The sequence below is a fragment of the Marmota marmota genome, unplaced genomic scaffold, assembly GCF_001458135.2.
Source record: "Marmota marmota marmota unplaced genomic scaffold, marMar, whole genome shotgun sequence".
Lineage (NCBI taxonomy): Eukaryota > Metazoa > Chordata > Mammalia > Rodentia > Sciuridae > Marmota > Marmota marmota.
Window position 1 is genome coordinate 15639317 of NW_026000048.1, and position 12428 is coordinate 15651744.

The 12428-nt window shown below is 44.1% G+C and overlaps 1 protein-coding gene across 2 annotated transcripts in view; it reads right to left on the reverse strand.

Moving 5' to 3' along the window:
• The window catches only part of Msrb2 (methionine sulfoxide reductase B2), a 60521-nt gene that overhangs the window by 16388 nt on the left and 31705 nt on the right, over window positions 1-12428 (reverse strand). Inside the window, exon 5 of one of the 2 annotated variants that reach the window (XM_048812708.1) lies at window positions 6210-6390. The exons of the other annotated variant lie outside the window; for it this stretch is intronic. Coding sequence (XP_048668665.1) covers window positions 6385-6390 — 6 coding nt within the window. The 3' untranslated portion in view covers window positions 6210-6384. Of the gene's footprint in view, window positions 1-6209; window positions 6391-12428 lie in introns of those variants that run through there. 2 annotated transcript variants of the gene reach the window in all.

The following is a 12428-nucleotide window of genomic DNA, read 5'->3' on the forward strand; positions in this document are numbered from 1 at the left end:
AGCATTTTGCCTTTTTAATATATTTTTAGTGATCCATTCTGAGTTGTAAATTGATCTCAAATTCAAAAGTGAGAAAGATTTTAAAGTAAATGCACTCTTTATATTTTTATGAATATATATATATATATATATATACATACACACACACACACACACATAAACACACATATATTAATACATATATTTCAACCAAAAAGGTTGAACGGGAGAGGAATTTTTTTGATTTATCACAGTATGAGTTCTAGCGCTTATTGTACCATAAAGAACACTGGCACTGATTAACAGTTTAGTGATTCACAGGTTTCTAGAACACTCCTAGATATCCCAGCATAAGGATATAGGATTGAGAAGACTCTCCAGAAATCTCAATCATATTGGCCATATTCCTATATTTGGAAATTGTTCTGGAAACACAGTTGATTTACTCTCAAAACTATATTATTTGCTTTTTCAGAAGTGACCCTGTTGTCCATCTCAGTGATAAAAGCCCAGGAATTATTCCAAAATGGAAAAGAGTGAGTCAACGGGGTTGGAGGAGGTTCTCCATGGACATGAAGATCTCCAGCTGGGGTGCTCACCACCAGGGCTGCAGGCAGGGTCCTGCTATGGGGACCCCACCCAGCTGGCTATACCCACTGTTGGGCCTGGCCAAGGCCTGGAACCACGGAGGGCAGGTGTGCCCCCACTTGCTGTAGGTCAGATGATAAATCATAGGAACAGCAACAAGCCTTAGAGTCAGAGGGGCCACCTGATATCTTAACCATGCCCACCCTCCATCACCTCCTGAGGATTCTCTAACAGACAATTAGAGTCATTGATTTTAGTAGCCACAGTCATGGATCAGGTCCCTACAAGGACGTGAAGACAGGCTGTCCTGGTAGCAGGCTCCAGATTTCTGGCAGGGAGCAGAATTCACGGGCCTGCGCACCTCAAGGCCTGGCATTCAGGTGTGGCGGCAGAGTCCTGGAACACATCTGGAATTGGAACAAATCTGCATTCAGCCCAGTGACTGGCAAGCCAGCAAATGCTACTACAGTAGGCACTTGAAGTCCAGTGGGAGTCCAGAACCGGGTGTGCTGAAGAACGGGACTTGTGTGTGTACCTGCTTGTCACTGCATCTTCCATCCATCCCTCTAGGGCTCAAGCACCTGTTGGCCACCCTCATATTATTTCCATTCCTTCAACTGACAACAAATAGCTGTGGGACCTCAGGCCAATCCCTAATTCCTCTGGGATTTATTTTCTCCATCTAAGAAAATTGAAATTAATCATAAATATCCTGTTCAGTACTGTATTTTGTTTCAACCAGACATGAATAGTATGCTCTAGGTGCCATTATACTTCAGGCACTGTGCTAAAGCCACCCATTATATTGCATACTCTTTCCAGTAATCATCTGAGAGAGTCCATCATGTTACCATCATCCCTGATTTTACATACAAGGAACTGGGGCACAGAGAAGCTAAAGAATCTTCCTAAGGTCACACCAGTCAGTACCAGAATCATAATTTATACAGCAGCTGGTTTTAGAGGCTGAACTTCAACCACCATGAGACAGGGAAGGGACAATGTTAATCCTGTTTCTCTCTGAAAGAACAACCCAGGGCTGCACAGCTAGAAAGAGGTGGGTCTCTGATTGAAAACCAGGGTTTGTCTGAAAATAAAATCCACCTCCCTCACTGCCCTGCTGTAATATGGCCCATGTGCTGTCTATAATAGCAAATTCTTGGAAGCGTAAATGGAAATGTCCAATGATGGGACATTTGTTGAATAAGCAGTAGTATAATCATACAAAATAATATGCCTTAGAGTGATATGGAAAGATGTTTATATGGGAAGGTGTTCAAGACACGAGTATAAAAAGCAGTTACAAAACAGTGTGCAGCATATTTTTATGCGGAAAAGGCCACAAGAGAGAAAAATGAAATACAATTCTATTAGATCAGCAGCATTGGAAATGTTCTGACCATGCCGAGGCTGATGGAGATGTGTGGAAATGAGGACTTTCTCCCTGAGGGAGGGAGTGTGTGTTGGCAAAATTACCTTGGAAATCAACTTGGTGATCTTAAAATGCATATGCCCTCCAACCTAGCAATTTCACTTCTCAGTTTCTATCTTTATTTAAGAAGTGTTCAAGGGCTGGGGATGTGGTTCAAGCGGTAGCGCGCTCGCCTGGCATGCGTGCGGCCCGGGTTCGATCCTCAGCACCACATACAAAACGAAGATGTTGTATCCGCCGATAACTAAAAAATAAATATTAAAATTAAAAAAAAAAAAAAAAAGAAGTGTTCAAGATGGGGCTGAGGGTACCGCTCAGTGGTAGAGCATACTCAGCATGCCTGAGGCCCCGGGTTCAAACCCCAGCACCAAAAGGCATAAAAAAAAAAAGAGATACAGAAGGAAACTTGTATGGGGGATTTTCTTGCAGCATTGGTTGTCATAGTGAAATACGGGAAAAAACTTAAATTTTGACAATAGAGGAATTAATTAAAATGTGATATATTGATACAACAAAATACCACACAGCTGTTTAAACAAATCAGTCAATCCCACATGTAATTACACAGAGAGAGCTGAAAAATGTAGAGTGGAAGTAATAGATTATAGATCAATATGCACAATGATTACCGTTTATGTAGATAACACACACACACACACACACCTCTATTGCATTCCCATTTACTCATTCCACTGGTGGGTTAAATTCTCTGCACTTTCTGTATTAAACTTTTTCAACATCTCCTCCCAAGTGTCCTTTTGTTTTTACAAAATCAAAGTATGTACTTTTTTGGGGAAAAAATGGTCTTCCAATATTCATAGTGGCTAACTTTGGGGGATAGGATAACAAAAATTTAGATTTACTTTTCTTGGAATTTCTAAAATGTTCAAATTGAACATCTCTTACCACTGGGCCACAACCCCAGCCCCAGAGGTGGAACTCTTAGATTAGATCATGAGGGTTTTAACCCTATCAGGGGATTAATGCCTTTGATAGGTTAATAATTATTTTTTTCTTCTGGTACTGGGGATTGAATCCAGGGGTGCTTTACCACTGAGCCACATCCCCAGCACTTTTTAAAATTTTGAGTCAGAGCCTCACTAAGTTGCTGAGGTTAGCCTTGAAGTTGTGATCCTCCTTCCTTAGCCCCCTGAGTTGCTGGCATTATAGGACTTGCACCATCACACCCAGCTGGACTAATGATTTGAATGGCCTATTAGGAGGTGATGGACACTGTTCCAGGAGGTGGGATGTAGTTGGAGGTCACTGGGGGCAAGCCCCAGAAGGGTGTGTTCTATGTTTCAGCCCCCCCTTCCTGGCTGCCATCAGCTGACATGCCCTCCACCATGATGTTCTGCGCCACCTCAGGCCCAAAGCAATGGAGCAGTTGATCATGGACTGAAACATTTGAAACCAAGAGCCAAAATAAATCTTCCTCCTGTTCTAGTCAGTTCTTTCGCTGCTGTGTCTAAAGGACCCAACCAGCACAACTGCAAAGGAGGAAAAGTTTATTCAAGGGCTCACAGTTTCAGAGGTCTTAGTTCACAGACAGCTGGCTCCACTCCTCGGGGCTCAAAGTGAGACTGAACACCATGGTGAAAGAGTGTGGCAGAGGGAAGGCAGGTCACACAATGATCAGGAAGCAGAGTTTCCACTTTCCAGACACAAACACATATACCCCAAAGTGACGCCCCAATTCACACCTCCTCCACCCACCACTTCAGATACTACTCAGTTAATCCCATTAAGGGATTAATTCACTGATTGGGTTAAGACACTCATTTCTCCTCTGAATCTTCTTGCTTTGTCTCAAATGTGAGCTCCTGGGGGACACCTCACATCCAAACCATAACACCTTTTTTTTTTCAGTTTTCTTTTCAGTGATGAAAACAGATTAATACAGCATCTAAATGAATTGTTATCTAAACTAGGCTATTCTTGAGAGAGAAAGGACAGTTGCTGTGGATCAGGATTATCCCAGGCAAGGGACATGAACTCGTCCTAACTATGACCACTTGGAGCATTTTACCCAGCACATAACTCAGGTTGCCATCTGTCCAATGGTCAATCATCCAATGAGTATTTAGGAGTGCCTACTGAGAACCAGGCACAGTGCATGTCCTGGAAAAAAGCAGTGACCATGACATATTTAGGTGGTCCCCACTGAGCCCATCACCTCCACCAAAAGGATCAACGCTGTTTGTGGAGACTCCTCCCTGGCTGGTAAGTGTGTGTGTGGGAATTTGGCCAAGGAGGAGCTGAAAAACCATACTGGGATGCTCATAGCCAATCAAGAGGGAGGACTGCTGTTAAATAAGTGACTACAGTTTATGAATTGCAAGTGTAGTAAGTGACTGGCAAGTCCAGGGTAGATAGCAGGAGGATCTGACCTGGTTCAGGAGATCACAGGTTTTTCCCAAGTAAATGAGTTGAGCTGAGGTGTAAGGAGCAAGAGGATTTAGCCTGAAAGACAGAGGGAAGAGGTGCCAGGCAGAGGCCCTGCATGGGCGAAAGCACGGAGCACCGTGCATCCATGGATCTGGTGTGGCTAGAGAAAAAGACATGCAGTACTTGGCTAACTTCTCATTTCTTTTTTTCACATCCTGTTCTTGAAGACCACTCTATAAGCCTTTTACACAGCACCGAAGGCTCTCTGAAGGTCTGGGGTAAGGTGATCTACAGGCACACTTTGACCTGGGAAATGCACAGGAAGTGGTGTCCTGGACAGGAAGCAGTCTTAACAGAATCCCTTCCTAGTGCTGGTGACAGGAGAGAAGCCGCCTGTGAGACCCAGCCCTCCTGGGGGAGCCATGCTGCTGCTGGGTTCAGCTGCTCAATCCTGGGATGGCAGCTGTGTTCCGTCTGGGTCCTCTGCACATTTTTATGAGCACACTTCTTTTGATATCCAAGACTCCCTCTTGCTGTTTCCTGGGTTAGGGTTTTGTATTTCAAGTGACCTAAAAATCCTGTGTATGGGGGCAGAAGGGCAATGGGGCCCAGTCCACAGGGACAGCCAGACAAGGGGACAGCGAGTGCTGATAAAAACAGGCGTCTTACCTCTGCGTGGCTGGCTTTGCCATTTCCCCCTGGGTACTAGTTTCCCTCTGGGTTTGGCCTTGACTGTGTGTGCCATGATCTGGTAAGGTTGACTTGCCATGTTTGATTCATGACACTTAACTGGATGGAGACAGAGCGTCCAGCAGAGGGATGAGCAGAACTCCAGGAGCTGGCACCTGCATCCACATACTGATACCCACACTCTCGGTACCATTGCTGGGTATGAGGACCAGCTCTACAGTCATCGTTCCCACCTAGCACCAGGGTGGGTTACAGGGGTGGGCTTTGGAGAAAGGTTTGTTAATGTGTATTACTTATTTATCTACTGAATTTTCTCCTTTTTATTATTAAATAAATACTTTCCCCATTTTGTCTTTTTCTTTTTAATGCTGTTGAATAAAAACATGTTGCTAAATCTTTCTTGCCTCCTGCCTTGACCTCCAGGCAGTATCTCCGAGAGGGACCACTTATGGCCTCTCTAGCTTTCCTCTGCCCGTGGTTCATGACCTCACACTACCCTGATTTTCCCCCTCCTTCTTTTGCCAGTTCTTTGTACTCTCTTGTGGGATGCCTCCTTCTGCCCTTCACTTAACTGTTCAGGACCCCCAGCTTTTACCCATGGCTTGTCTCATCTGCTCTCCCCCCAGGGGATGCCCGTCTTCCCAGACTTCCATTATCCAGTTACCACTCTGAGCTGATGACTCCCATGTCTATGGCATCACCTTAGATCTCCCTCCTGAGCTTCAGACCCTTATGTCCAAGTGTCTATTAGAAACCTTTCCCTGGGTGTCTCCCAAAACTCCAAACTGGAGAGAAATCACCATCTTCCTCCTTCTCATAATTCTCCTTTTTCTCTCTTCCTTAAATTCTTAAATGGTCCCACCAGTCATCCAGTTGCCCAGTTCAAAATCCTGAGTTCCATCCTTGACTCCTCCCGGAACAATTCCACACATTGAGACAATCAATGAGACTGAAGATTCAGCCTCCTAAACTTCTCCAGTACCATGTTCTCCACCCCACACCTGCAACCCCAGTCCAGATAATGCTCATCTCCCTCTGGATTATGCCAACACTCTCCTACATCATCTTCCCATGCTCCCTTCCAACCCATCCTCACTATTAACAGAGTTATTTTCTAAAATATGCAACCTGATCAAGCAAGTCCCCTGTTAAAATCCTTTAATGGTTTCCGATTATATTCAGGACAAAATCCAAATTCCTAACACAGTCTGCCTGATTTGCTCACCGGCTGAACTCTTCAGCCTTTATTCTTCTCGCTTCTTACTTGGTGCTTTTCCTTCAAATTGAGCAGGTTCATTGTTATTTCATTAAACCTGAAACATTGTCAACCATAAGATACAAAATTATTTTATGTGATATTAAGAAAAAAATTATAAGGCATATCAAATTTTAAAGATAATGAAATGGGGGGAAATATGGGCTTGGTATTGATGAAACACTGTTCTTCCATTAGCTCCATGAAACCAGCTTCAATCCTACCTGAGCCTTTCCATGTACTATTTCCTCCTCCTCCTTCTTCAGGCTCACTTCACCTCTCATAACACAAACACTCTCTTTTTCCTGTCATCAGCAAAAATTAAACATTAGGGAAAATTCATCTACTGTACCCATATTTTTTTTTGGTAGCAGGGATTGAACTTAGGGGCACTTAACCACTGAGGCACATCCCGAACCCTATTCTGTATTTTATTTAGAGACAGGGTCTCACCAAGTTGCTTAGGGTTTTGCTATGTTGCTGAGGCTGACTTTGAACTTGAGATCCTCCTGCCTCAGCCTCCTGAGCCACTGGGATTACAGGCGTGCACCCCACACCTGCCCCAATCTTTCTTTTGTCTTCTTTTTTACTAAAATCCCATTTCCTTACCCTCTCCAGTCAAAGTTTGCAAGGGATCTTGTTGATTTGGGGTTTTGACAGGAAGCATCCTTATTCCCAAGGCAAGATCTCTCTGGAATCTCAGCTGGATGCCACAGGTGTTAACAACAGGTAAGGAAGTCTCTCTCTCCTCTCTGATAGGTCTGGAACTCCAGTCTCTCCCCGAATCCTTCTTGGTCTGCTTCACCCTCAATGCTACAGAGCAGCTCTCTGGTTACCAAGCCAGTAGCTTCCACAATGGGGGAGCAGTGCTTTTCGCATGTGCCGCCTGGTCCCCACCACACCCTCTCAGTGGCACCATTTTGCACACTTCCCCCCTTCTGTTGCTCTTCTCTGCAGATTCCAAACATTTCAGGTCACCCAAGTCTTGCATTATGATCTCTGCCTCCTCAGCTCAGCAAAATCACCATGTTCTGCTTAGGATCTGTGTCTCTTCTGTGTCATGTGTAGAAAATTAGTTCTATCTGGAGTTTCTTAATAAGACTCCTTCAGATGCCTGCTTGTCTTTTTGTGATGTTCCTTACCTAAAGCCAGTTTAATTTTTTCCTTTCATAGTTCTTTTGTTCTAGGTATGTTTTAAATTACTCCGTTCTGGGTGGCTATGCCACTGAATAATATAAAATTAGGTCCACTGTATTTGTCCTTTATTGCTTGAGGATTGCTTTTTAAAATTTAATTTAGTTGTATAATTATGTGAACTATTGCCACAGCTTCAAAGACAAATCTACAGAAGAAGGTTTATTTGAACAAATCTTCCTTACTAGATAAATAGCATATTACACACACTTATCTCCATTTTGCTTTTTTACTCCAATTAACAATGTATCTCAGAGTTCTCTCCATAGTGTCATCCTTCATTTCTTCTTATATCATTAGGAAATGCTCCATCTGGGGCTAATCTACTGATGAACACTTGAATGGTTCCTTGACTTTCAAATTTACAAACAGTATTGCAATGAATATCTCCTTGTACATTCTTTATAAAAAAATTTGCCAAAATACCTTCAGCATCTATTCCTAGACGTGAAATTGCCCTCTATAAGGGTTGTGCCATTTTGTATTCTGACTGGTGATTCACAGGAGTTATCTGCTTTTTCCCTGGTGTTACCAATGAAGTATGTTAGCAGACTTTTAGACTTGTGCCAACCTCCTAGGTGAGAAGTATCTCAGTGACATTTCAATTTGCCTAATGTAATTTTTACCATTGAAATTAGAATAAAGGTAAGAAATGTTCTGTCTGGGGGCTGTGGTTGTGGCTCAGTGGCAGAGTGCTTGCCTAGCACACATGAGGCACTGGGTTCGATCCCCAGCACCACATTAAAAAAAGTAAACAAAATAATGATATAAAAATATTTTTTTAAAAAAGAAAAAGAAATGTTCTGTCTGGCTTATTTTCTCTTGCGTTAAGCAGAAATAACCTTCCCAGATACACAGGCTACATCCAGGTTTCTCTAGCCTGTGGCTACAACATGAAAGTCCATTTACTCTTTGTGTGTATATGTGTGTGCATGTGGTGGTGGGGGGAGGGGTCCTGGGGATTAAAGCCAGACCCACATACTAGGCAAGTGCTCTACTACTGAGCTACTTTGCCGGCTACCCACCCTTAATGTCCAGATTACAACAGACAGGACTGTGGTTGTAGCTCAGTGGTAGAGTGCTTGCCTAGCATGTGCGAGGCACTGGATTCGATTCTCAGCACCGCATATACTTGAATAAAATAAAGGTCCCTGGACATATGTATATACCTTGAAAGGAACATACCTTGAAAGGAACACAATCATCGTATTACTCCCTGGTGTTTGGTGGGGTTTCCAGAGAGGAACCCAAAGGCAGCCACCACCAGCCAATGAATAGCCGTCACCACTTGCCAGCCCATTTCCTCTTCCCTACAATATAGCGCCCCCTGGCGCAGAGTCTCTAGCTCTGAGGATGCCTCAGTGGGGTTACTTCTGCCACAGGAAGGCGGCTTCTGTGAGACCACCAGTGCTTACCACCTTAGCCAACGTCCTTGGAGATAATGGGATAGTGTGAAGCCACCTGAAAAGTCTGGGAATGGCTGTCCTCAAGGCTAGGCTGTCCCATACCCCATTCCCCTAAAGTGTCTCCTGAAGAGCTCAGACTGTCTGCTTCTGGTTTCTGATCCTTATCTAGTATTTCACAGAGATGTTCATGAAAAATCTTTCTTGGCTCAAATCCCATCCAAGGGGCCAGAGGAGAACTGAGACTCTCTTGAACTCCACTGAGCACAAGTCCCCCTGGGTATCCATGGGGTAAACAGACCCAGGGCCACAATGAGTCATGAGAAAGGGTCTGGACTACACCAGCAGCGTCAGGTTAGCCAAAGTGTCTTCTCACTCTGGCCTTTCTGATCCTCTCACTAGCATACAGGCCTGCAATTAAGTGATAATGGTAGAGCAGGCACCAACAGGAACTAAACTTAAGCCAGTTGAAGAGGAAAAAAACAGCAGAGAGTAGATAAAATTACTTGAAACTACACTTAAATATAAAATCATCTTTGAGTGCAAATGTTTACAAAACAAATAGTAGGGATTTGAAAGGTGAGTTTTTGATGGATATACTTTCAGAAATTTACTCAGAAACAAAAGGAAAATTAAGAACTCATGAAAAACACTTTAAGCAAGAAAAGTAACAGTGATTTAAACAAACTTGAAAAATACATGCCTTAATCTGGAAACATGTTTTAAAGAAATATACAAAATTTAGAAATTAGCTCTACAACTCAAATGTTACCATTTCTCCCCATATTTAAATAAATCAATAGTAAGGTTTTAAAGTGCTCCAAGACACATAAAGGTTGCTAGAAACTTTTTTTTTTAATTTTTACTATCTTCTTCATCACTTGGTTATTCTGTTACAACCTATCAACCTATTCGCTTATTAATGAGTCAGAGCCACTTTTGGTAAGTGCTAACTTATAGAGGGTCCCCGGCCTCCTGGTAGTTTATTGTCCATGGCAAAATCATGTGACATGTACCTCAGCATTCTGTGTGGTTAAGCTTAGTTTCAGTTTGAATTTTATCAGCCTACTGAAGACATTTTGGTGAGAGTGGTGCAGAGGGTTGTATGTTAACCAGATCCCCAAAGTGACTTGGTAATAAGGGATCCTCAGGGTGTTCTCTGTCCACCTTGTTTATGGATTGCCCAAGGTACCCTGCCTGACCCCAGGGGAAAGATGTCAGGGAGAAGCTCCATCCATTGTTCTCGTCCTGGGATGATCATTTAATACAGGGTCCAGGGTTGGCAAATGTCCTCAGGAAATGGAAATTGTCACTGCAGACCTTGTAAAAGGTGATCCTCTCTCCTATTCATAACACAGACCTGGGGGCCGGTAGCAGTGGGCTCAGTGTCTTCTGGGGATGTTTTTCTCCATTGTACTTCATCTTGGTGGTTCCTCAGTACCAATCCCCGCCTTTCCCCTCACTGTTTCATGCCTATGCCCTTTGGATGCACCTGTGGGGCCAAGAGTGAGGCAAGAGGTGCATAGGATACAAAATTTAAGATACTCTCAGGTCTGAGAGTGAGTGTCTCTCCTGCCCATCCTAGTGGTAGCTCTGCTGCAGGGACCCAGCCCTGATGGCCAGTGTCCCAGCTCCTGGAAGGTAGGTGGGGAATGAGGTGATACAGGACAGTCACCCACTCATGGGGAACATCACCTTGTTTTCTGAAGCTCTCAGAGAATCTTGGCTGTCAGACAGAAGTCATTAAGACCATTCCTCTGCCTCAAATCAGGGTCATACTCGAACTGTTTTGCAGATATAAACAGCCTGCTTTTCCAAAAGAGAAACCACCTAACTCGACTTCTACCCATAAAATAATGCTGGGGAGAAGCCGGTGTGAGGACTTAGGAACCTGGGGTGCATGACAGTCGCCAGCCAGTGAAAGCTCTCTGGGATTTAGCTCCGATCTGCAAACTCCACAAAGGTTGGGCTCTGTGACTTTTCATCCCTTTCTACCTGGGTTGCTTCATAGTTCTGAGTCTGCAATGGAACCGTACTGTTAGGCAACGAGCATCGTGGGCTGCGGCTGGGGTCAGAGAGAAAGCAGTCACACCTGACATTTGCCCTGGCCAAGTTCTTATGAAGATACCAGTCCTGAGCATTGGAGATGGGACGGCTGAACTGGGGATCCTGAGTAGCACCTTCTTAGGAGAAGCAGCTTTCCAGAGTTCTATTCTAAAGTTAATGATGCACTAATGAGGGCTGAGAGCTGCTTTGCCTAACACTTAAGATGCCGCAAAAAGTCTAAGGGCTGTGAATTAGTGAATCCGGGTGCTCAAGAGCAAAGCAGCACCCTAGACTGTGAAATCAATCAAGCAGCCATGTTTATAGCAAAATGTGGAAAATAGATTATTTTAATTGCTAATTGTTCTTGAGACCCCTACCAAGATTTTTTTTTTTTAATGTGGCCTACACGTTCTCCTCGGCAGGCACAGTGAAGGAATTATAGTTTATTCAGAGGCTGCCACGATGCTGATTGAAGTACAAAGAGGAGTAATCAAGGTTGTTGTTTTTTTTTCATATGGCTTTTAACATTTACAAAGAAAATGATTTCAAGGGGTACACGCTAGAGAGAAACACGTCTGTAAACAGTTTCCAATCAGCAAATACTCCGATTACAAGGAATATTCCCTCCACCCTCTCTCCTACCAACCCCCACACCTCATAATCAGCATCTAAATGCAACATGAATTATTCTTTTGTTCCTAACTCAAGGAAGGGGATGAAGGGTCAGACTTAAGGGCATTCTGTGCTCTGAGACTCCAGGACCACAACTTGGATAACTTCACAAAGGCAAGTCACCACACAGTGACAGGCCAGCAGCCTTGAGGATGCCTCCAAGGTGAACAGAGCAGAGGCTGCAGGGACAGACCTCCTCAGAGGGGTCCCACACACGCCAGTTTCCATCTCTGCTCCTCAGAACTAGGCTGGGGGCCTCAGGGAGTGTGTTTTAATGTGGGTGAAAGTCCAGAGACAGCGAGGAGAGGAAATGGGACAGGTGTGGAAAGCAAGCCTGTGGACCACCCATTCTTTATGCACTCTGCATTCACATGCCTTTCCCTTCAGTCCTGAAGCCCGAGGGGTGTCTCAAGGGACAGCCTGCCATGTCACCTTGGGATAGATGGAAGAATCTGGAGGTCACTGTTGTGTAATGGGTTTCAACCATTCTTACATCATTGGGGATGGACGATGACGTTAGGTTCTGTTCTGGGGCAGAGTCGAGACATGATGACCTGTGAGGCCCACCCATAGGAAATTTTAAAAATTGACTTCCTTAGAAATCCCTCAGAATGGTGGTGAGTTCCGAAATACCTACAGGAAGAACACCTTCTGGGGCCATTGACCGGTCTACAGACTGAGGTCTCCTCCTTCTTAAGGGCACCACTGCCTGTTGGACCTGTTTTAACCTCAGTGACTCAGGACATTAGCAGCTGTGCATCCAAGCTCCATGATTTTATTT